This window comes from Telmatherina bonti, assembly GCF_933228915.1.
Source record: "Telmatherina bonti genome assembly, chromosome: 15".
Taxonomy (NCBI): domain Eukaryota; kingdom Metazoa; phylum Chordata; class Actinopteri; order Atheriniformes; family Telmatherinidae; genus Telmatherina; species Telmatherina bonti.
In genome coordinates, this window is record NC_136613.1 from 36,618,095 (window position 1) to 36,641,453 (window position 23,359).

General features: G+C 55.0%; 1 protein-coding gene across 1 annotated transcript in view; it reads right to left on the reverse strand.

Annotated features, from left to right (window-relative positions):
* Positions 1-4,230: 4,230 nt before the first annotated feature.
* The window catches only part of LOC306766179 (transmembrane protein 50B), a 41,757-nt gene continuing 22,628 nt past the window's right edge, over positions 4,231-23,359 (reverse strand). The window contains exon 7 of the mRNA XM_079253809.1: positions 4,231-4,436. Coding sequence (XP_079109935.1) covers positions 4,391-4,436 — 46 coding nt within the window. The 3' untranslated portion in view covers positions 4,231-4,390. The remainder of the gene's footprint in view (positions 4,437-23,359) is intronic.

Below are 23,359 nucleotides of genomic sequence, written 5' to 3' on the forward strand. Positions count from 1 at the left end.
TGACTGGAACCAGACAGACTACAACCACTATGACTAGAACCAGACTGACTGGAACCAGACTGACTAGAACCAGACTGACTAGGACCAGACTGACTAGAACCAGTATGACTAGGACCAGTATGACTGGGACCAGTATGACTGGAACCAGACTGACTAAGACCAGTATGACTGGGACCAGACTGACTGTGACCAGTATGACTCGGACCAGACTGACTAGAACCAGTATGACTCGGACCAGACTGACTGACCAGTATGACTCGGACCAGACTGACTAAAACTAGTATGACTCGGACCAGACTGACTGACCAGTATGACTCGGACCAGATTGACAAGAACCAGTATGACTCGGACCAGACTGACTAGGACCAGTATGACTGGGACCTGACTGACTAGAACCAGACTGACTAGAATCAGTATGACTGGGACCAGACTGACTAGAACCAGACTGACTAGGACCAGACTGACTGGAGCCAGACTGACTAGAACCAGTATCACTAGAATCAGTATGACTAGGACCAGACTGACTAGAACCAGTATGACTGCGACCAGACTGACCAGGACCAGACTGACTACAACCAGTATGACTGGAACCAGACTGACTAGAACTAGTATGCCTAGGACCAGACTGACTAGAACTAGTATGACTAGGACCAGACTGACCAGAACCAGACTGACTGGAACCAGACTGACTGAAACCAGACAGACTACAACCACTGACTAGAACCAGACTGACTGGAACCAGACTGACTAGGACCAGACTGACTAGAACCAGTATGACTAGGACCAGTATGACTGGGACCAGTATGACTGGAACCACACTGACTAAGACCAGTATGACTGGGACCAGACTGACTGTGACCAGTATGACTCGGACCAGACTGACTAGAACCAGTATGACTTGGACCAGACTGACTGTGACCAGTATGACTCGGACCAGACTGACTAGAACCAGTATGACTCGGACCAGACTGACTAGAACCAGTATGACTCGGACCAGACTGACTGACCAGTATGACTCGGACCAGACTGACTAAAACTAGTATGACTCGGACCAGACTGACTAGGATCAGTATGACTGGGACCTGACTGACTAGAACCAGACTGACTAGAATCAGTATGACTGGGACCTGACTGACTAGGACCAGACTGACTGGAACCAGACTGACTAGAACCAGTATGACTGGGACCAGACTGACTAGAACCAGTATGACTGGGACCAGACTGACTAGAGCCAGACTGACTAGAACCAGTATGACTGGGACCAGACTGACTAGAGCCAGACTGACCAGAACCAGACTGACTTGGACCAGACTGACTAGAACCAGACTGACTAGGACCAGACTGACTGGAGCCAGACTGACTAGAACCAGTATCACTAGAATCAGTATGACTAGGACCAGACTGACTAGAACCAGTATGACTGCGACCAGACTGACTAGGACCTGTATGACTGGGACCAGTGACTGGAACCAGACTGATTAGAACCAGACTGACTGGGACCAGACTGACTAGGACCAGTATGACTGGGACCAGACTGACCAGAACCAGACTGACTAGGGTCAGACTGACTAGGACCAGACTGACTGGGACCAGACTGACCAGGACCAGTATGACTGGGACCAGACTGACTAGAACCAGTATGACTGGAATCAGACTGACTAGAACTAGTATGCCTAGGACCAGACTGACTAGAACTAGTATGACTAGGACCAGACTGACCAGAACCAGACTGACTAGGACCAGACTGACCAGAACCAGACTGACTAGAAGTAGTATGCCTAGGACCAGACTGACCGCAACCAGACTGACTAGGACCAGACTGACTAGAACCAGACTGACTTGGACCAGACTGACTAGAACCTGACTGACTAGAACCAGACTGACTAGAACCAGACTGACTGGGACCAGTATGACTCGGACCAGTATGACTGGGACCAGACTGACTAGAACCAGTATGACTGGGACCAGACTGACTAGAACTAGTATGACTAGGACCAGACTGACTGGGACCAGACTGACCAGAACCTGACGAGGACCAGACTGACTAGGACCAGACTGACTAGAGCCAGATTGACTAGGACCAGACTGACAGGACCAGACTGACTAGAACCAGACCGACTAGAGCCAGACTGCCTAGAGCCAGACTGCCTAAAGCCAGACTGACTGGGACCAGACTGACCGCGACCAGACTGACTAGAACCAGTATGACTGGAACCAGACTGACTAGAACTAGTATGACTAGGACCAGACTGACTAGGACCAGACTGACTAGGACCAGACTGACTAGGACCAGACAGACTAGAACCACACTGACTGGAACCAGACTGACTGTGACCAGTATGACTAGAACCAGACTGACTAGAAGCAGACTGACCAGAACCAGACTGACTGGGACCAGTATGACTAGGACCAGTATGACTGCGACCAGACTGACTAGAACCAGTATGACTAGGACCAGACCGACTAGAGCCAGACTGACTAGAACCAGTATGACTGGAACCAGACTGACTAGAACTAGTATGACTAGGACCAGACTGACTGGGACCAGACTGACTAGGACCAGACTGACCAGAACCTGACAAGGACCAGACTGACCGCGACCAGACTGACTTGGACCAGACTGACTAGAACCAGACTGACTAGAAGCAGACTGACCAGAACCAGACTGACTGGGACCAGTATGACTAGGACCAGTATGACTGCGACCAGACTGACTAGAACCAGTATGACTAGGACCAGACCGACTAGAGCCAGACTGACTACAACCAGTATGACTGGATCCAGACTGACTAGAACCAGACTGACTAGGACCAGACTGACTAGAACCAGACTGACTAGGACCAGACTGACTAGAGCCAGACTGACTAGAACTAGTATGACTGGAACCAGACTGACTAGTACTAGTATGACTAGGACCAGACTGACTAGAACCAGACTGACTAGGACCAGACTGACTAGAGCCAGACTGACTAGAACTAGTATGACTGGAACCAGACTGACTAGTACTAGTATGACTAGGACCAGACTGACCAGAACCTGACTAGGACCAGACTGACCGCGACCAGACTGACTTGAACCAGACTGACAAGAACCAGTATGAATGGGACCAGACTGACTAGAACTAGTATGACTAGGACCAGACTGACTGGGACCAGACTGACTAGGACCAGACTGACCAGAACCTGACGAGGACCAGACTGACCGCGACCAGACTGACTAGGACCAGACTGACTAGAACCAGTATGACTAGGACCAGACTGACTAGGACCAGACTGACTAGGACCAGACCGACTAGAGCCAGACTGACTGGGACCAGACTGACTAGGACCAGACCGACTAGAGCCAGACTGCCTAGAGCCAGACTGCCTAGAGCCAGACCGACTAGGACCAGACCAACTAGGACCAGACCGACTAGAGCCAGACTGACTAGAGCCAGACTGACTGGGACCAGACTGACTAGAGCCAGACTGACTAGAACCAGACTGACTAGAGCCAGACCGACTAGGACCAGACTGACTAGAGCCAGACTGACTAGAGCCAGACTGACTGGGACCAGACTGACTAGGACCAGACCGACTAGAGCCAGACGACACAACATGTAGTGTTTATTCAGAGACTGTAGATGGTAAATCCACCATTATTTATCACATCTTCATCACCATCACTACCATGTTGCTAAGAGACCTCTATTTTCACCTGGACATGATGATGAAGACACTTCCTGTCAGACTTTCCACCAATCAGAGAGCTTAAACTGACGGTAACGTCCAATCAGGAGCAGCCAAAGATCAACAAGTGATGAGAAAAGCAGGAAAATAATGATCCTCTATGGCTGGAATAAAGCAAAGAAGACGTTTGGGATACAGCTGAGGTGGAGGTGCTGCAGTGAGGACAGCAGGTAGATAGTAGCAGGAAGACCTGTGGAAACATGGAAACTGTGTGTGTGATGGAGGAAACGGTGTGTGATGGAGGTGAGGTGTGTGATGGAGGTGAGGTGTGTGATGGAGGAAACGGTGTGTGATGGAGGTGAGGTGTGTGATGGAGGTGAGGTGTGTGATGGAGGTGAGGTGTGTGATGGTGAGGTGTGTGATGGAGGTGAGGTGGAGGTGGTTTGGTGAGGACAGCAGGTAGATAACAGCGGTTGTTAAAGAATCTTCCAGTTTCTGGTGGTTTTCCGGAGCGTTGCTGCAGCAGATTCCAGATGTTTCAGCTTCAGGTTTAGTTGGTGGTTGTAGCATTCATGTCCACAGCGTTGTGTGTGTGTGTGTGTGTGTGTGTGTGTGTATGGCAGCACTGATGGGCTTCCATTAAGATAGTGATGCATGTCTTGTTCTTTCCACAGCGTCTTCATTTTACGCCAACTTCAGATGACATGAAAGGCTCCTTCGTCTTAACCCCATAAATCCTCCGTACGGCCAAACTTATAGATCAGAGTGCTGGGGGGGGAGGGGGGGGGGGGGGGGAGGGAGAGGACAGTAGTGTCAGTGATTCCTCTGTAACACATCATGAACATGATGAAGCAGAATGCCATCAGGTGGTATTTTATTCCCAGTAGAAGAGAAACAACATGGAGACTCTGATGCAGGATGTGGTTCAGCATCGTCTTGCTGAATTCAGCAAGGTCTCCTCCATAAGGGGCGGAGCCTCCGTCTGAACAGACGTCAACATGGAGGCTTGTAGCGCGATGCCAGAAAGATGGAAAGAGTTCAGCTTCTGTCGCGGCTGCGTGGCTCTACAACCAATCAGAGGGTTTCCCGACTGATCCGGTAGAACGGGAATCGTTCCGGATCAGCCTGGAGAACCACCGTCTCAGCCGCCAATGAAATGCGGACTGACGTATCAGATGAGTACCTTTAAAGCAGGTGACTGCAGGAGCTGCAGCCGGTAGAACGGCGCCACCGAGCTTCAAGTACCAAGTACCGTACTGGTGCTGTACTGGTGCTGTACTGGTACCGTACTGGTGCCGTACCGGTACCTAACTGGTACCGTACTGGTGCCGTACTGGTGCTGTACTGGTACAGTACTGGTGCCGTACTGGTGCCGTACTGGTGCCGTACTGGTACCGTACTGGTGCCGTACTGGTGCCGTACTGGTAACGTACTGGTGCCGTACTGGTGCCGTACTGGTACCGTACTGGTGCCGTACTGGTGCCGTACTGGTGCCGTACTGGTACAGTACTGGTGCTGTACTGGTACCGTACTGGTGCCGTACTGGTACAGTACTGGTGCTGTACTGGTGCCGTACTGGTACAGTACTGGTGCCGTACTGGTGCCGTACTGGTACCGTACTGGTGCCGTACTGGTGCCGTACTGGTACAGTACTGGTACAGTACTGGTGCTGTACTGGTACAGTACTGGTGCCGTACTGGTGCCGTACTGGTACCGTACAGGTACTGTACAGGTACCGTACTGGTGCCGTACAGGTGCCGTACTCGTGCCGTACTGGTGCCGTACTGGTGCCGTACTGGTACAGTACTGGTGCCGTACTGGTGCCGTACTGGTGCCGTACTGGTACCGTACAGGTGCCGTACTGGTACCGTAATGGTGCCGTACTGGTACCGTACAGGTGCCGTACTGGTACAGTACTGGTGCCGTACTGGTGCCGTACTGGTGCCGTACTGGTACAGTACTGGTGCCGTACTGGTGCTGTACTGGTACAGTACTGGTGCTGTACTGGTACAGTACTGGTGCCGTACTGGTGCCGTACTGGTACCGTACAGGTACTGTACAGGTACCGTACTGGTGCTGTACAGGTGCCGTACTCGTGCCGTACTGGTGCCGTACTGGTACAGTACTGGTGCCGTACTGGTGCCGTACTGGTGCCGTACTGGTACCGTACAGGTGCCGTACTGGTACCGTAATGGTGCCGTACTGGTACCGTACAGGTGCCGTACTGGTACAGTACTGGTGCCGTACTGGTGCCGTACTGGTGCCGTACTGGTACAGTACTGGTGCCGTACTGGTGCCGTACTGGTACAGTACTGGTGCTGTACTGGTGCTGTACTAGTACAATACTGGTGCTGTACTGGTGCCGTACTGGTACCGTACTGGTGCCGTACTGGTACAGTACTGGTGCCGTACTAGTACAATACTGGTGCTGTACTGGTGCTGTACTGGTGCTGTACTGGTACAGTACTGGTGCCGTACAGGTGCCGTACTGGTGCCGTACTGGTGCCGTACTGGTACAGTACTGGTGCCGTACTGGTGCCGTACTGGTGCCGTAAAGGTGCCGTACTGGTGCCGTACTGGTGCCGTACTGGTGCCGTACAGGTGCCGTACTGGTGCCGTACTGGTGCCGTACAGGTGCCGTACAGGTACAGTACTGGTGCCGTACTGGTGCCGTACTGGTGCCGTACAGGTACAGTACTGGTACAGTACTGGTGCCGTACAGGTACCGTACTGGTACAGTACTGGTGCCGTACAGGTACCGTACTGGTACAGTACTGGTGCCGTAATGGTGCTGTACTGGTGCCGTACTGGTACCGTACTGCTGCTGTACTGGTGCCGTACTGGTACCGTACTGGTGCTGTACTGGTACCGTACTGGTGCTGTACTGGTACCGTACTGGTGCCGTACTGGTGCCGTACTGGTACAGTACTGGTACAGTACTGGTGCCGTACTGGTGCCGTACTGGTACCGTACTGGTGCCGTACTGGTACCGTACTGGTACAGTACTGGTGCTGTACTGGTACAGTACTGGTGCCGTACTGGTGCCGTACTGGTGCCGTACTGGTGCTGTACTGGTGCCGTACTGGTACCGTACTGGTGCCGTACTGGTACAGTACTGGTACAGTACTGGTGCCGTACTGGTACAGTACTGGTACAGTACTGGTACAGTACTGGTGCCGTACTGGTACAGTACTGGTGCTGTACTGGTACAGTACTGGTGCCGTACAGGTGCCGTACTGGTGCCGTACAGGTGCCGTACTGGTGCCGTACTGGTGCCGTACTGGTGCCGTACAGGTGCCGTACTGGTGCCGTACTGGTGCCGTACAGGTGCCGTACTGGTGCCGTACTGGTGCCGTACAGGTGCCTTACAGGTGCCGTACTGGTGCCGTACTGGTGCCGTACTGGTGCCGTACAGGTACAGTACTGGTACAGTACTGGTGCCGTACAGGTACCGTACTGGTACAGTACTGGTGCCGTACTGGTGCCGTAATGGTGCTGTACTGGTACAGTACTGGTGCTGTACTGGTACAGTACTGGTGCCGTACTGGTACAGTACTGGTGCCGTACTGGTGCCGTACTGGTGCCGTACTGGTGCTGTACTGGTACTGTACTGGTGCTGTTACTGGTACCGTACTGGTGCCGTACTGGTGCCGTACTGGTACAGTACTGGTACAGTACTGGTGCCGTACTGGTACAGTACTGGTACAGTACTGGTGCCGTACTGGTGCCGTACTGGTACCGTACTGGTGCCGTACTGGTACCGTACTGGTACAGTACTGGTGCTGTACTGGTACAGTACTGGTGCCGTACTGGTGCCGTACTGGTGCTGTACTGGTGCCGTACTGGTACCGTACAGGTACCGTACTGGTGCTGTACAGGTGCCGTACTCGTGCCGTACTGGTGCCGTACTGGTGCTGTACTGGTACAGTACTGGTGCCGTACTGGTGCTGTACTGGTGCCGTACTGGTGCCGTACTAGTACAGTACTGGTGCTGTACTGGTGCCGTACTGGTGCTGTACTGGTGCCGTACAGGTGCCGTAATGGTGCCGTACTGGTACCGTACAGGTGCCGTACTGGTACCGTACAGGTGCCGTACTGGTACAGTACTGGTGCCGTACTGGTGCCGTACTGGTACCGTACTGGTGCCGTACTGGTACCGTACTGGTGCTGTACTGGTGCTGTACTGGTACAGTACTGGTGCCGTACTGGTGCCGTACTAGTACAATACTGGTGCTGTACTGGTGCCGTACTGGTACCGTACTGGTGCCGTACTGGTGCCGTACTGGTACAGTACTGGTGCCGTACTGGTACAGTACTGGTGCCGTACTGGTGCCGTACTAGTACAATACTGGTGCTGTACTGGTGCCGTACTGGTACCGTACAGGTGCCGTACTGGTGCCGTACAGGTACAGTACTGGTGCCGTACTGGTGCCGTACTGGTGCCGTACAGGTACAGTACTGGTGCCGTACAGGTACCGTACTGGTGCCGTACAGGTACTGTACTGGTACAGTACTGGTGCCGTACTGGTGCCGTACTGGTGCCGTACTGGTGCTGTACTGGTGCTGTACTGGTGCCGTACTGGTACCGTACTGGTGCCGTACTGGTGCCGTACTGGTGCCGTACTGGTACCGTACTGGTACCGTACTGGTGCTGTACTGGTGCCGTACTGGTGCCGTACTGGTGCCGTACTGGTACCGTACTGGTGCTGTACTGGTACCGTACTGGTGCCGTACTGGTACCGTACTGGTGCCGTACTGGTACCGTACTGGTACAGTACTGGTACAGTACTGGTGCTGTACTGGTACCGTACTGGTACAGTACTGGTGCTGTACTGGTGCTGTACTGGTACAGTACTGGTGCCGTTCTGGTGCCGTACTGGTGCCGTACTGGTACCGTACTGGTGCCGTATTGGTACAGTACTGGTACAGTACTGGTGCCGTACTGGTACAGTACTGGTGCCGTACTGGTGCCGTACTGGTACCGTACTGGTGCCGTACTGGTACCGTACTGGTACAGTACTGGTGCTGTACTGGTACAGTACTGGTGCTGTACTGGTACAGTACTGGTGCTGTACTGGTGCCGTACTGGTACAGTACTGGTGCCGTACTGGTACAGTACTGGTGCAGTACTGGTGCTGTACTGGTACAGTACTGGTGCTGTACTGGTACAGTACTGGTGCCGTACTGGTGCTGTACTGGTGCCGTACAGGTACTGTACAGGTGCCGTACTGGTGCCGTACTGGTACTGTACTGGTGCCGTACTGGTACTGTACTGGTGCCGTACTGGTGCCGTACTAGTACAGTACTAGTACAGTACTGGTGCCGTACTGGTGCTGTACTGGTACCGTACAGGTGCCGTACTGGTACCGTACAGGTGCCGTACTGGTACCGTACAGGTGCCGTACTGGTACAGTACTGGTGCCGTACTGGTGCCGTACTGGTACAGTACTGGTGCCGTACTGGTGCCGTACTGGTACAGTACTGGTGCCGTACTGGTGCCGTACTGGTACCGTACTGGTGCTGTACTGGTACAGTACTGGTGCTGTACTGGTGCTGTACTGGTACAGTACTGGTGCCGTACTGGTGCCGTACTAGTACAATACTGGTGCTGTACTGGTGCCGTACTGGTACAGTACTGGTGCTGTACTGGTGCTGTACTGGTACAGTACTGGTGATGTACTGGTACAGTACTGGTGCCGTACTGGTGCTGTACTGGTGCCGTACTGGCACCGTACAGGTACTGTACAGGTACCGTACTGGTGCCGTACTGGCACCGTACAGGTACTGTACAGGTACTGTACTGGTGCTGTACAGGTGCCGTACTCGTGCCGTACTGGTGCCGTACTGGTGCTGTACAGGTGCCGTACTCGTGCCGTACTGGTGCCGTACTGGTGCTGTACTGGTACAGTACTGGTGCCGTACTGGTGCTGTACTGGTGCCGTACTAGTACAGTACTGGTGCTGTACTGGTGCAGTACTGGTACCGTACAGGTGCCGTACTGGTGCAGTACTGGTACCGTACAGGTGCCGTACTGGTACCGTAATGGTGCCGTACTGGTACCGTACAGGTGCCGTACTGGTACAGTACTGGTGCCGTACTGGTGCCGTACTGGTGCCGTACTGGTACCGTACTGGTGCCGTACTGGTGCTGTACTGGTACAGTACTGGTGCCGTACTGGTGCCGTACTAGTACAATACTGGTGCTGTACTGGTGCCGTACTGGTACCGTACTGGTGCCGTACTGGTGCCGTACTGGTACAGTACTGGTGCCGTACTGGTACAGTACTGGTGCCGTACTGGTGCCGTACTAGTACAATACTGGTGCTGTACTGGTGCCGTACAGGTGCCGTACTGGTGCCGTACAGGTGCCGTACAGGTACAGTACTGGTGCCGTACTGGTGCCGTACTAGTACAATACTGGTGCTGTACTGGTGCCGTACTGGTACCGTACAGGTGCCGTACTGGTGCCGTACAGGTACAGTACTGGTGCCGTACTGGTGCCGTACTGGTGCCGTACAGGTACAGTACTGGTGCCGTACAGGTACCGTACTGGTGCCGTACAGGTACTGTACTGGTACAGTACTGGTGCCGTACTGGTGCCGTACTGGTGCCGTACTGGTGCTGTACTGGTGCTGTACTGGTGCCGTACTGGTACCGTACTGGTGCTGTACTGGTGCCGTACTGGTGCCGTACTGGTACCGTACTGGTACCGTACTGGTGCTGTACTGGTGCCGTACTGGTGCCGTACTGGTGCTGTACTGGTACCGTACTGGTGCTGTACTGGTACCGTACTGGTGCCGTACTGGTACCGTACTGGTGCCGTACTGGTACCGTACTGGTACAGTACTGGTACAGTACTGGTGCTGTACTGGTACCGTACTGGTACAGTACTGGTGCTGTACTGGTGCTGTACTGGTACAGTACTGGTGCCGTTCTGGTGCCGTACTGGTGCCGTACTGGTACCGTACTGGTGCCGTATTGGTACAGTACTGGTACAGTACTGGTGCCGTACTGGTACAGTACTGGTGCCGTACTGGTGCCGTACTGGTACCGTACTGGTGCCGTACTGGTACCGTACTGGTACAGTACTGGTGCTGTACTGGTACAGTACTGGTGCTGTACTGGTACAGTACTGGTGCTGTACTGGTGCCGTACTGGTACAGTACTGGTGCCGTACTGGTACAGTACTGGTGCAGTACTGGTGCTGTACTGGTACAGTACTGGTGCTGTACTGGTACAGTACTGGTGCCGTACTGGTGCTGTACTGGTGCCGTACAGGTACTGTACAGGTGCCGTACTGGTGCCGTACTGGTACTGTACTGGTGCCGTACTGGTACTGTACTGGTGCCGTACTGGTGCCGTACTAGTACAGTACTAGTACAGTACTGGTGCCGTACTGGTGCTGTACTGGTACCGTACAGGTGCCGTACTGGTACCGTACAGGTGCCGTACTGGTACCGTACAGGTGCCGTACTGGTACAGTACTGGTGCCGTACTGGTGCCGTACTGGTACAGTACTGGTGCCGTACTGGTGCCGTACTGGTACAGTACTGGTGCCGTACTGGTGCCGTACTGGTACCGTACTGGTGCTGTACTGGTACAGTACTGGTGCTGTACTGGTGCTGTACTGGTACAGTACTGGTGCCGTACTGGTGCCGTACTAGTACAATACTGGTGCTGTACTGGTGCCGTACTGGTACAGTACTGGTGCTGTACTGGTGCTGTACTGGTACAGTACTGGTGATGTACTGGTACAGTACTGGTGCCGTACTGGTGCTGTACTGGTGCCGTACTGGCACCGTACAGGTACTGTACAGGTACCGTACTGGTGCCGTACTGGCACCGTACAGGTACTGTACAGGTACTGTACTGGTGCTGTACAGGTGCCGTACTCGTGCCGTACTGGTGCCGTACTGGTGCTGTACAGGTGCCGTACTCGTGCCGTACTGGTGCCGTACTGGTGCTGTACTGGTACAGTACTGGTGCCGTACTGGTGCTGTACTGGTGCCGTACTGGTGCCGTACTAGTACAGTACTGGTGCTGTACTGGTGCAGTACTGGTACCGTACAGGTGCCGTACTGGTGCAGTACTGGTACCGTACAGGTGCCGTACTGGTACCGTACAGGTGCCGTACTGGTACCGTAATGGTGCCGTACTGGTACCGTACAGGTGCCGTACTGGTACAGTACTGGTGCCGTACTGGTGCCGTACTGGTGCCGTACTGGTACCGTACTGGTGCCGTACTGGTACCGTACTGGTGCTGTACTGGTGCTGTACTGGTACAGTACTGGTGCCGTACTGGTGCCGTACTAGTACAATACTGGTGCTGTACTGGTGCCGTACTGGTACCGTACTGGTGCCGTACTGGTGCCGTACTGGTACAGTACTGGTGCCGTACTGGTACAGTACTGGTGCCGTACTGGTGCCGTACTAGTACAATACTGGTGCTGTACTGGTGCCGTACAGGTGCCGTACTGGTGCCGTACAGGTGCCGTACAGGTACAGTACTGGTGCCGTACTGGTGCCGTACTGGTACAGTACTGGTGCCGTACAGGTACCGTACTGGTGCCGTACAGGTACTGTACTGGTGCCGTACTGGTGCCGTACTGGTGCCGTACTGGTGCTGTACTGGTGCTGTACTGGTGCCGTACTGGTACCGTACTGGTGCTGTACTGGTGCCGTACTGGTACCGTACTGGTACCGTACTGGTACCGTACTGGTGCTGTACTGGTGCCGTACTGGTGCCGTACTGGTGCCGTACTGGTGCTGTACTGGTACTGTACTGGTGCTGTTACTGGTACCGTACTGGTGCTGTTACTGGTACCGTACTGGTGCCGTACTGGTGCCGTACTGGTACAGTACTGGTACAGTACTGGTGCCGTACTGGTACAGTACTGGTACAGTACTGGTGCCGTACTGGTGCCGTACTGGTACCGTACTGGTGCCGTACTGGTACCGTACTGGTACAGTACTGGTGCTGTACTGGTACAGTACTGGTGCCGTACTGGTGCCGTACTGGTGCTGTACTGGTGCCGTACTGGTACCGTACAGGTACCGTACTGGTGCTGTACAGGTGCCGTACTCGTGCCGTACTGGTGCCGTACTGGTGCTGTACTGGTACAGTACTGGTGCCGTACTGGTGCTGTACTGGTGCCGTACTGGTGCCGTACTAGTACAGTACTGGTGCTGTACTGGTGCCGTACTGGTGCTGTACTGGTGCCGTACAGGTGCCGTAATGGTGCCGTACTGGTACCGTACAGGTGCCGTACTGGTACCGTACAGGTGCCGTACTGGTACAGTACTGGTGCCGTACTGGTGCCGTACTGGTACCGTACTGGTGCCGTACTGGTACCGTACTGGTGCTGTACTGGTGCTGTACTGGTACAGTACTGGTGCCGTACTGGTGCCGTACTAGTACAATACTGGTGCTGTACTGGTGCCGTACTGGTACCGTACTGGTGCCGTACTGGTGCCGTACTGGTACAGTACTGGTGCCGTACTGGTACAGTACTGGTGCCGTACTGGTGCCGTACTAGTACAATACTGGTGCTGTACTGGTGCCGTACTGGTACCGTACAGGTGCCGTACTGGTGCCGTACAGGTACAGTACTGGTGCCGTACTGGTGCCGTACTGGTGCCGTACAGGTACAGTACTGGTGCCGTACAGGTACCGTACTGGTGCCGTACAGGTACTGTACTGGTACAGTACTGGTGCCGTACTGGTGCCGTACTGGTGCCGTACTGGTGCTGTACTGGTGCCGTACTGGTGCCGTACTGGTACCGTACTGGTGCTGTACTGGTGCCGTACTGGTACCGTACTGGTACCGTACTGGTGCTGTACTGGTGCCGTACTGGTGCCGTACTGGTGCTGTACTGGTACCGTACTGGTGCTGTACTGGTACCGTACTGGTGCCGTACTGGTACCGTACTGGTGCCGTACTGGTACCGTACTGGTACAGTACTGGTACAGTACTGGTGCTGTACTGGTACCGTACTGGTACAGTACTGGTGCTGTACTGGTGCTGTACTGGTACAGTACTGGTGCCGTACTGGTGCCGTACTGGTGCCGTACTGGTACCGTACTGGTGCCGTATTGGTACAGTACTGGTACAGTACTGGTGCCGTACTGGTACAGTACTGGTGCCGTACTGGTGCCATACTGGTACCGTACTGGTACAGTACTGGTGCTGTACTGGTACAGTACTGGTGCTGTACTGGTACAGTACTGGTGCTGTACTGGTGCCGTACTGGTACAGTACTGGTGCCGTACTGGTACAGTACTGGTGCCGTACTGGTGCTGTACTGGTACAGTACTGGTGCTGTACTGGTACAGTACTGGTGCCGTACTGGTGCTGTACTGGTGCCGTACAGGTACTGTACAGGTGCCGTACTGGTGCCGTACTGGTACTGTACTGGTGCCGTACTGGTACTGTACTGGTGCCGTACTGGTGCCGTACTAGTACAGTACTGGTGCCGTACTGGTGCCGTACTGGTACCGTACAGGTGCCGTACTGGTACCGTACAGGTGCCGTACTGGTACAGTACTGGTGCCGTACAGGTGCCGTACTGGTACAGTACTGGTGCCGTACTGGTGCCGTACTGGTACAGTACTGGTGCCGTACTGGTGCCGTACTGGTACAGTACTGGTGCCGTACTGGTGCCGTACTGGTACCGTACTGGTGCTGTACTGGTACAGTACTGGTGCTGTACTGGTGCTGTACTGGTACAGTACTGGTGCCGTACTGGTGCCGTACTAGTACAATACTGGTGCTGTACTGGTGCCGTACTGGTACAGTACTGGTGCCGTACTGGTACAGTACTGGTGCTGTACTGGTGCTGTACTGGTACAGTACTGGTGATGTACTGGTACAGTACTGGTGCCGTACTGGTGCTGTACTGGTGCCGTACTGGCACCGTACAGGTACTGTACAGGTACCGTACTGGTGCCGTACTGGCACCGTACAGGTACTGTACAGGTACTGTACTGGTGCTGTACAGGTGCCGTACTCGTGCCGTACTGGTGCCGTACTGGTGCTGTACTGGTACAGTACTGGTGCCGTACTGGTGCTGTACTGGTGCCGTACTGGTGCCGTACTAGTACAGTACTGGTGCTGTACTGGTGCAGTACTGGTACCGTACAGGTGCCGTACTGGTGCAGTACTGGTACCGTACAGGTGCCGTACTGGTACCGTAATGGTGCCGTACTGGTACCGTACAGGTGCCGTACTGGTACAGTACTGGTGCCGTACTGGTGCCGTACTGGTGCCGTACTGGTACCGTACTGGTGCCGTACTGGTACCGTACTGGTGCTGTACTGGTGCTGTACTGGTACAGTACTGGTGCCGTACTGGTGCCGTACTAGTACAATACTGGTGCTGTACTGGTGCCGTACTGGTACCGTACTGGTGCCGTACTGGTGCCGTACTGGTACAGTACTGGTGCCGTACTGGTACAGTACTGGTGCCGTACTGGTGCCGTACTAGTACAATACTGGTGCTGTACTGGTGCCGTACTGGTACCGTACAGGTGCCGTACTGGTGCCGTACAGGTGCCGTACAGGTACAGTACTGGTGCCGTACTGGTACAGTACTGGTGCCGTACAGGTACCGTACTGGTGCCGTACAGGTACTGTACTGGTGCCGTACTGGTGCCGTACTGGTGCCGTACTGGTGCTGTACTGGTGCTGTACTGGTGCCGTACTGGTACCGTACTGGTGCTGTACTGGTGCCGTACTGGTACCGTACTGGTACCGTACTGGTACCGTACTGGTGCCGTACTGGTGCCGTACTGGTGCCGTACTGGTGCCGTACTGCTGCCGTACTGGTGCTGTACTGGTACCGTACTGGTGCTGTACTGGTACCGTACTGGTGCCGTACTGGTGCCGTACTGGTACCGTACTGGTACAGTACTGGTGCTGTACTGGTACAGTACTGGTGCTGTACTGGTGCCGTACTGGTACAGTACTGGTGCCGTACTGGTACAGTACTGGTGCCGTACTGGTGCTGTACTGGTACAGTACTGGTGCTGTACTGGTACAGTACTGGTGCCGTACTGGTGCCGTACTGGTGCTGTACAGGTACTGTACAGGTGCCGTACTGGTGCCGTACTGGTACTGTACTGGTGCCGTACTGGTACTGTACTGGTGCCGTACTGGTGCCGTACTAGTACAGTACTAGTACAGTACTGGTGCCGTACTGGTGCTGTACTGGTACCGTACAGGTGCCGTACTGGTACCGTACAGGTGCCGTACTGGTACAGTACTGGTGCCGTACTGGTGCCGTACTGGTACAGTACTGGTGCCGTACTGGTGCCGTACTGGTACAGTACTGGTGCCGTACTGGTGCCGTACTGGTACCGTACTGGTGCTGTACTGGTACAGTACTGGTGCTGTACTGGTGCTGTACTGGTACAGTACTGGTGCCGTACTGGTGCCGTACTAGTACAGTACTGGTGCCGTACTGGTGCCGTACTGGTACCGTACTGGTGCTGTACTGGTACAGTACTGGTGCTGTACTGGTGCTGTACTGGTACAGTACTGGTGCTGTACTGGTACAGTACTGGTGCCGTACTGGTGCCGTACTGGTGCTGTACTGGTGCCGTACTGGCACCGTACAGGTACTGTACAGGTACCGTACTGGTGCCGTACTGGCACCGTACAGGTACTGTACAGGTACCGTACTGGTGCTGTACAGGTGCCGTACTCGTGCCGTACTGGTGCCGTACTGGTGCTGTACTGGTGCCGTACTGGTGCCGTACTGGTGCTGTACTGGTGCCGTACTGGCACCGTACAGGTACTGTACAGGTACCGTACTGGTGCCGTACTGGCATCGTACAGGTACTGTACAGGTACCGTACTGGTGCTGTACAGGTGCCGTACTCGTGCCGTACTGGTGCCGTACTGGTGCTGTACTGGTACAGTACTGGTGCCGTACTGGTGCCGTACTAGTACAGTACTGGTGCCGTACTGGTGCCGTACTGGTGCCGTACTGGTGCAGTACTGGTACCGTACAGGTGCCGTACTGGTACCGTAATGGTGCCGTACTGGTACCGTACAGGTGCCATACTGGTACCGTACTGGTGCTGTACAGGTGCCGTACTCGTGCCGTACTGGTGCCGTACTGGTGCTGTACTGGTACAGTACTGGTGCCGTACTGGTGCCGTACTAGTACAGTACTGGTGCCGTACTGGTGCCGTACTGGTGCCGTACTGGTGCAGTACTGGTACCGTACAGGTGCCGTACTGGTACCGTAATGGTGCCGTACTGGTACCGTACAGGTGCCATACTGGTACAGTACTGGTGCCGTACTGGTGCCGTACTGGTACAGTACTGGTGCCGTACTGGTACAGTACTGGTACAGTACTGGTGCCGTACTGGTGCCGTACTAGTACAATACTGGTGCTGTACTGGTGCCGTACTGGTACCGTACTGGTGCCGTACTGGTACAGTACTGGTGCCGTACTGGTGCCGTACTGGTACAGTACTGGTGCTGTACAGGTACCGTACTGGTGCCGTACAGGTACTGTACTGGTGCCGTACTGGTGCCGTACTGGTGCCGTACTGGTGCTGTACTGGTGCTGTACTGGTGCCGTACTGGTACCGTACTGGTGCTGTACTGGTGCCGTACTGGTACCGTACTGGTACCGTACTGGTACCGTACTGGTGCTGTACTGGTGCCGTACTGGTGCCGTACTGGTGCCGTACTGGTGCTGTACTGGTACCGTACTGGTGCTGTACTGGTACCGTACTGGTGCCGTACTGGTGCCGTACTGGTGCCGTACTGGTACAGTACTGGTGCTGTACTGGTACAGTACTGGTGCTGTACTGGTGCCGTACTGGTACAGTACTGGTGCCGTACTGGTACAGTACTGGTGCCGTACTGGTGCTGTACTGGTACAGTACTGGTGCTGTACTGGTACAGTACTGGTGCCGTACTGGTGCCGTACTGGTGCTGTACAGGTACTGTACAGGTGCCGTACTGGTGCCGTACTGGTACTGTACTGGTGCCGTACTGGTACTGTACTGGTGCCGTACTGGTGCCGTACTAGTACAGTACTAGTACAGTACTGGTGCCGTACTGGTGCTGTACTGGTACCGTACAGGTGCCGTACTGGTACCGTACAGGTGCCGTACTGGTACCGTACAGGTGCCGTACTGGTACAGTACTGGTGCCGTACTGGTGCCGTACTGGTACAGTACTGGTGCCGTACTGGTGCCGTACTGGTACAGTACTGGTGCCGTACTGGTGCCGTACTGGTACCGTACTGGTGCTGTACTGGTACAGTACTGGTGCTGTACTGGTGCTGTACTGGTACAGTACTGGTGCCGTACTGGTGCCGTACTAGTACAGTACTGGTGCCGTACTGGTGCCGTACTGGTACCGTACTGGTGCTGTACTGGTACAGTACTGGTGCTGTACTGGTGCTGTACTGGTACAGTACTGGTGCTGTACTGGTACAGTACTGGTGCCGTACTGGTGCCGTACTGGTGCTGTACTGGTGCCGTACTGGCACCGTACAGGTACTGTACAGGTACCGTACTGGTGCCGTACTGGCACCGTACAGGTACTGTACAGGTACCGTACTGGTGCTGTACAGGTGCCGTACTCGTGCCGTACTGGTGCCGTACTGGTGCTGTACTGGTGCCGTACTGGTGCCGTACTGGTGCTGTACTGGTGCCGTACTGGCACCGTACAGGTACTGTACAGGTACCGTACTGGTGCCGTACTGGCATCGTACAGGTACTGTACAGGTACCGTACTGGTGCTGTACAGGTGCCGTACTCGTGCCGTACTGGTGCCGTACTGGTGCTGTACTGGTACAGTACTGGTGCCGTACTGGTGCCGTACTAGTACAGTACTGGTGCCGTACTGGTGCCGTACTGGTGCCGTACTGGTGCAGTACTGGTACCGTACAGGTGCCGTACTGGTACCGTAATGGTGCCGTACTGGTACCGTACAGGTGCCATACTGGTACCGTACTGGTGCTGTACAGGTGCCGTACTCGTGCCGTACTGGTGCCGTACTGGTGCTGTACTGGTACAGTACTGGTGCCGTACTGGTGCCGTACTAGTACAGTACTGGTGCCGTACTGGTGCCGTACTGGTGCCGTACTGGTGCAGTACTGGTACCGTACAGGTGCCGTACTGGTACCGTAATGGTGCCGTACTGGTACCGTACAGGTGCCATACTGGTACAGTACTGGTGCTGTACTGGTGCCGTACTGGTACAGTACTGGTGCCGTACTGGTACAGTACTGGTGCTGTACTGGTACAGTACTGGTGCCGTACTGGTGCCGTACTAGTACAATACTGGTGCTGTACTGGTGCCGTACTGGTACCGTACTGGTGCCGTACTGGTACAGTACTGGTGCCGTACTGGTGCCGTACTAGTACAATACTGGTGCTGTACTGGTGCTGTACTGGTACAGTACTGGTGCCGTACAGGTGCCGTACTGGTGCCGTACTGGTGCCGTACTGGTACAGTACTGGTGCCGTACTGGTGCCGTACTGGTGCCGTACTGGTGCCGTACAGGTGCCGTACTGGTGCCGTACTGGTGCCGTACTGGTGCCGTACTGGTGCCGTACAGGTACAGTACTGGTGCCGTACTGGTGCCGTACTGGTGCCGTACAGGTACAGTACAGGTACAGTACTGGTGCCGTACAGGTACCGTACTGGTACAGTACTGGTGCCGTACTGGTGCCGTACTGGTGCTGTACTGGTGCCGTACTGGTACCGTACTGGTGCTGTACTGGTGCCGTACTGGTACTGTACTGGTGCTGTACTGGTACCGTACTGGTGCTGTACTGGTACCGTACTGGTGCCGTACTGGTGCCGTACTGGTACAGTACTGGTACAGTACTGGTGCCGTACTGGTACAGTACTGGTACAGTACTGGTGCCGTACTGGTACAGTACTGGTGCCGTACTGGTGCCGTACTGGTGCCGTACTGGTACCGTACTGGTACCGTACTGGTACAGTACTGGTGCTGTACTGGTACAGTACTGGTGCCGTACTGGTGCCGTACTGGTGCTGTACTGGTGCCGTACTGGTGCCGTACTGGTGCCGTACAGGTACTGTACAGGTACCGTACAGGTGCCGTACAGGTGCCGTACTCGTGCCGTACTGGTGCCGTACTGGTGCCGTACTGGTGCCGTACAGGTGCCGTACTGGTGCCGTACAGGTACAGTACTGGTGCCGTACTGGTGCCGTACTGGTGCCGTACTGGTGCCGTACAGGTACAGTACAGGTACAGTACTGGTGCCGTACTGGTACAGTACTGGTGCCGTACAGGTACCGTACTGGTGCTGTACTGGTGCCGTACTGGTACCGTACTGGTGCCGTACTGGTACCGTACTGGTGCTGTACTGGTACCGTACTGGTACAGTACTGGTGCCGTACTGGTACAGTACTGGTACAGTACTGGTGCCGTACTGGTACAGTACTGGTACAGTACTGGTGCCGTACTGGTGCCGTACTGGTGCCGTACTGGTGCTGTACTGGTGCCGTACTGGTACCGTACTGGTGCCGTACTGGTACCGTACTGGTGCTGTACTGGTACCGTACTGGTACAGTACTGGTGCCGTACTGGTACAGTACTGGTACAGTACTGGTGCCGTACTGGTACCGTACTGGTACCGTACTGGTACAGTACTGGTGCTGTACTGGTACAGTACTGGTGCCGTACTGGTGCCGTACTGGTGCTGTACTGGTGCCGTACTGGTGCCGTACTGGTACCGTACAGGTACTGTACAGGTACCGTACTGGTGCTGTACAGGTGCCGTACTCGTGCCGTACTGGTGCCGTACTGGTGCTGTACTGGTACAGTACTGGTGCCGTACTGGTGCTGTACTGGTGCCGTACTGGTGCCGTACTAGTACAGTACTGGTGCTGTACTGGTGCCGTACTGGTGCTGTACTGGTGCCGTACTGGTGCCGTACTGGTGCAGTACTGGTACCGTACAGGTGCCGTACTGGTACCGTAATGGTGCCGTACTGGTACCGTACAGGTGCCGTACTGGTAAAGTACTGGTGCCGTACTGGTGCCGTACTGGTGCCGTACTGGTGCCGTACTGGTACCGTACTGGTGCCGTACTGGTACCGTACTGGTGCTGTACTGGTGCTGTACTGGTACAGTACTGGTGCCGTACTGGTGCCGTACTAGTACAATACTGGTGCTGTACTGGTGCCGTACTGGTACCGTACTGGTGCCGTACTGGTACAGTACTGGTGCCGTACTGGTACAGTACTGGTGCCATACTGGTGCCGTACTAGTACAATACTGGTGCTGTACTGGTGCCGTACTGGTACCGTACAGGTGCCGTACTGGTGCCGTACAGGTGCCGTACAGGTACAGTACTGGTGCCGTACTGGTGCCGTACTGGTGCCGTACAGGTACAGTACTGGTACAGTACTGGTGCCGTACAGGTACCGTACTGGTACAGTACTGGTGCCGTACAGGTACCGTACTGGTACAGTACTGGTGCCGTACAGGTACCGTACAGGTACCGTACTGGTACAGTACTGGTGATGTACTGGTGCCGTACTGGTGCTGTACTGGTGCTGTACTAGTGCCGTACTGGTGCTGTACTGGTGCTGTACTGGTGCTGTACTGGTGCTGTACTGGTACCGTACTGGTACCGTACTGGTACAGTACTGGTGCCGTACCGGTACAGTACTGGTGCCGTACTAGTACAATACTGGTGCTGTACTGGTGCCGTACTGGTACCGTACAGGTGCCGTACTGGTGCCGTACAGGTGCCGTACAGGTACAGTACTGGTGCCGTACTGGTGCCGTACTGGTGCCGTACTGGTGCCGTACAGGTACAGTACTGGTACAGTACTGGTGCCGTACAGGTACAGTACTGGTACAGTACTGGTGCCGTACAGGTACCGTACTGGTACAGTACTGGTGCCGTACAGGTACCGTACTGGTACAGTACTGGTGCCGTACTGGTGCCGTACTGGTGCCGTACTGGTGCCGTACTGGTGCTGTACTGGTGCCGTACTGGTACCGTACTGGTGCTGTACTGGTGCTGTACTGGTACCGTACTGGTACCGTACTGGTGCCGTACTGGTACCGTACTGGTACAGTACTGGTGCCGTACTGGTGCCGTACTGGTGCTGTACTGGTGCCGTACTGGTACCGTACTGGTGCTGTACAGGTACCGTACTGGTGCTGTACAGGTGCCGTACTGGTGCCGTACTGGTGCCGTACTGGTGCTGTACTGGTACAGTACTGGTGCCGTACTGGTGCTGTACTGGTGCCGTACTGGTGCCGTACTAGTACAGTACTGGTGCTGTACTGGTGCCGTACTGGTGCTGTACTGGTGCCGTACAGGTGCCGTACTGGTGCCGTACAGGTGCCGTACTGGTACCGTAATGGTGCCGTACTGGTACCGTACAGGTGCCGTACTGGTACCGTACAGGTGCCGTACTGGTACAGTACTGGTGCCGTACTGGTGCCGTACTGGTGCCGTACTGGTACCGTACTGGTACCGTACTGGTGCTGTACTGGTGCTGTACTGGTACAGTACTGGTGCCGTACTGGTGCCGTACTAGTACAATACTGGTGCTGTACTGGTGCCGTACTGGTACCGTACTGGTGCCGTACTGGTACAGTACTGGTGCCGTACTGGTGCCGTACCAGTACAATACTGGTGCTGTACTGGTGCCGTACTGGTACCGTACAGGTGCCGTACTGGTGCCGTACAGGTGCCGTACAGGTACAGTACTGGTGCCGTACTGGTGCCGTACTGGTGCCGTACTGGTGCCGTACAGGTACAGTACTGGTACAGTACTGGTGCCGTACAGGTACCGTACTGGTACAGTACTGGTGCCGTACAGGTACCGTACTGGTACAGTACTGGTGATGTACTGGTGCCGTACTGGTGCTGTACTGGTGCCGTACTGGTGCCGTACTGGTACCGTACTGGTGCTGTACTGGTGCTGTACTGGTACCGTACTGGTACCGTACTGGTACAGTACTGGTGCCGTACTGGTACAGTACTGGTGCCGTACTGGTGCCGTACTAGTACAATACTGGTGCTGTACTGGTGCCGTACTGGTACCGTACAGGTGCCGTACTGGTGCCGTACAGGTGCCGTACAGGTACAGTACTGGTGCCGTACTGGTGCCGTACTGGTGCCGTACTGGTGCCGTACAGGTACAGTACTGGTACAGTACTGGTGCCGTACAGGTACCGTACTGGTACAGTACTGGTGCCGTACAGGTACAGTACTGGTACAGTACTGGTGCCGTACTGGTGCCGTACTGGTGCTGTACTGGTGCTGTACTGGTGCCGTACTGGTACCGTACTGGTGCTGTACTGGTGCTGTACTGGTACCGTACTGGTACCGTACTGGTGCCGTACTGGTACCGTACTGGTGCTGTACTGGTGCCGTACTGGTGCCGTACTGGTGCTGTACTGGTACCGTACTGGTGCTGTACTGGTACCGTACTGGTGCCGTACTGGTGCCGTACTGGTACCGTACTGGTACAGTACTGGTGCTGTACTGGTGCTGTACTGGTACCGTACTGGTGCCGTACTGGTACAGTACTGGTGCTGTACTGGTGCTGTACTGGTACAGTACTGGTGCCGTACTGGTGCCGTACTGGTGCCGTACTGGTACCGTACTGGTGCCGTATTGGTACAGTACTGGTACAGTACTGGTGCCGTACTGGTACAGTACTGGTAC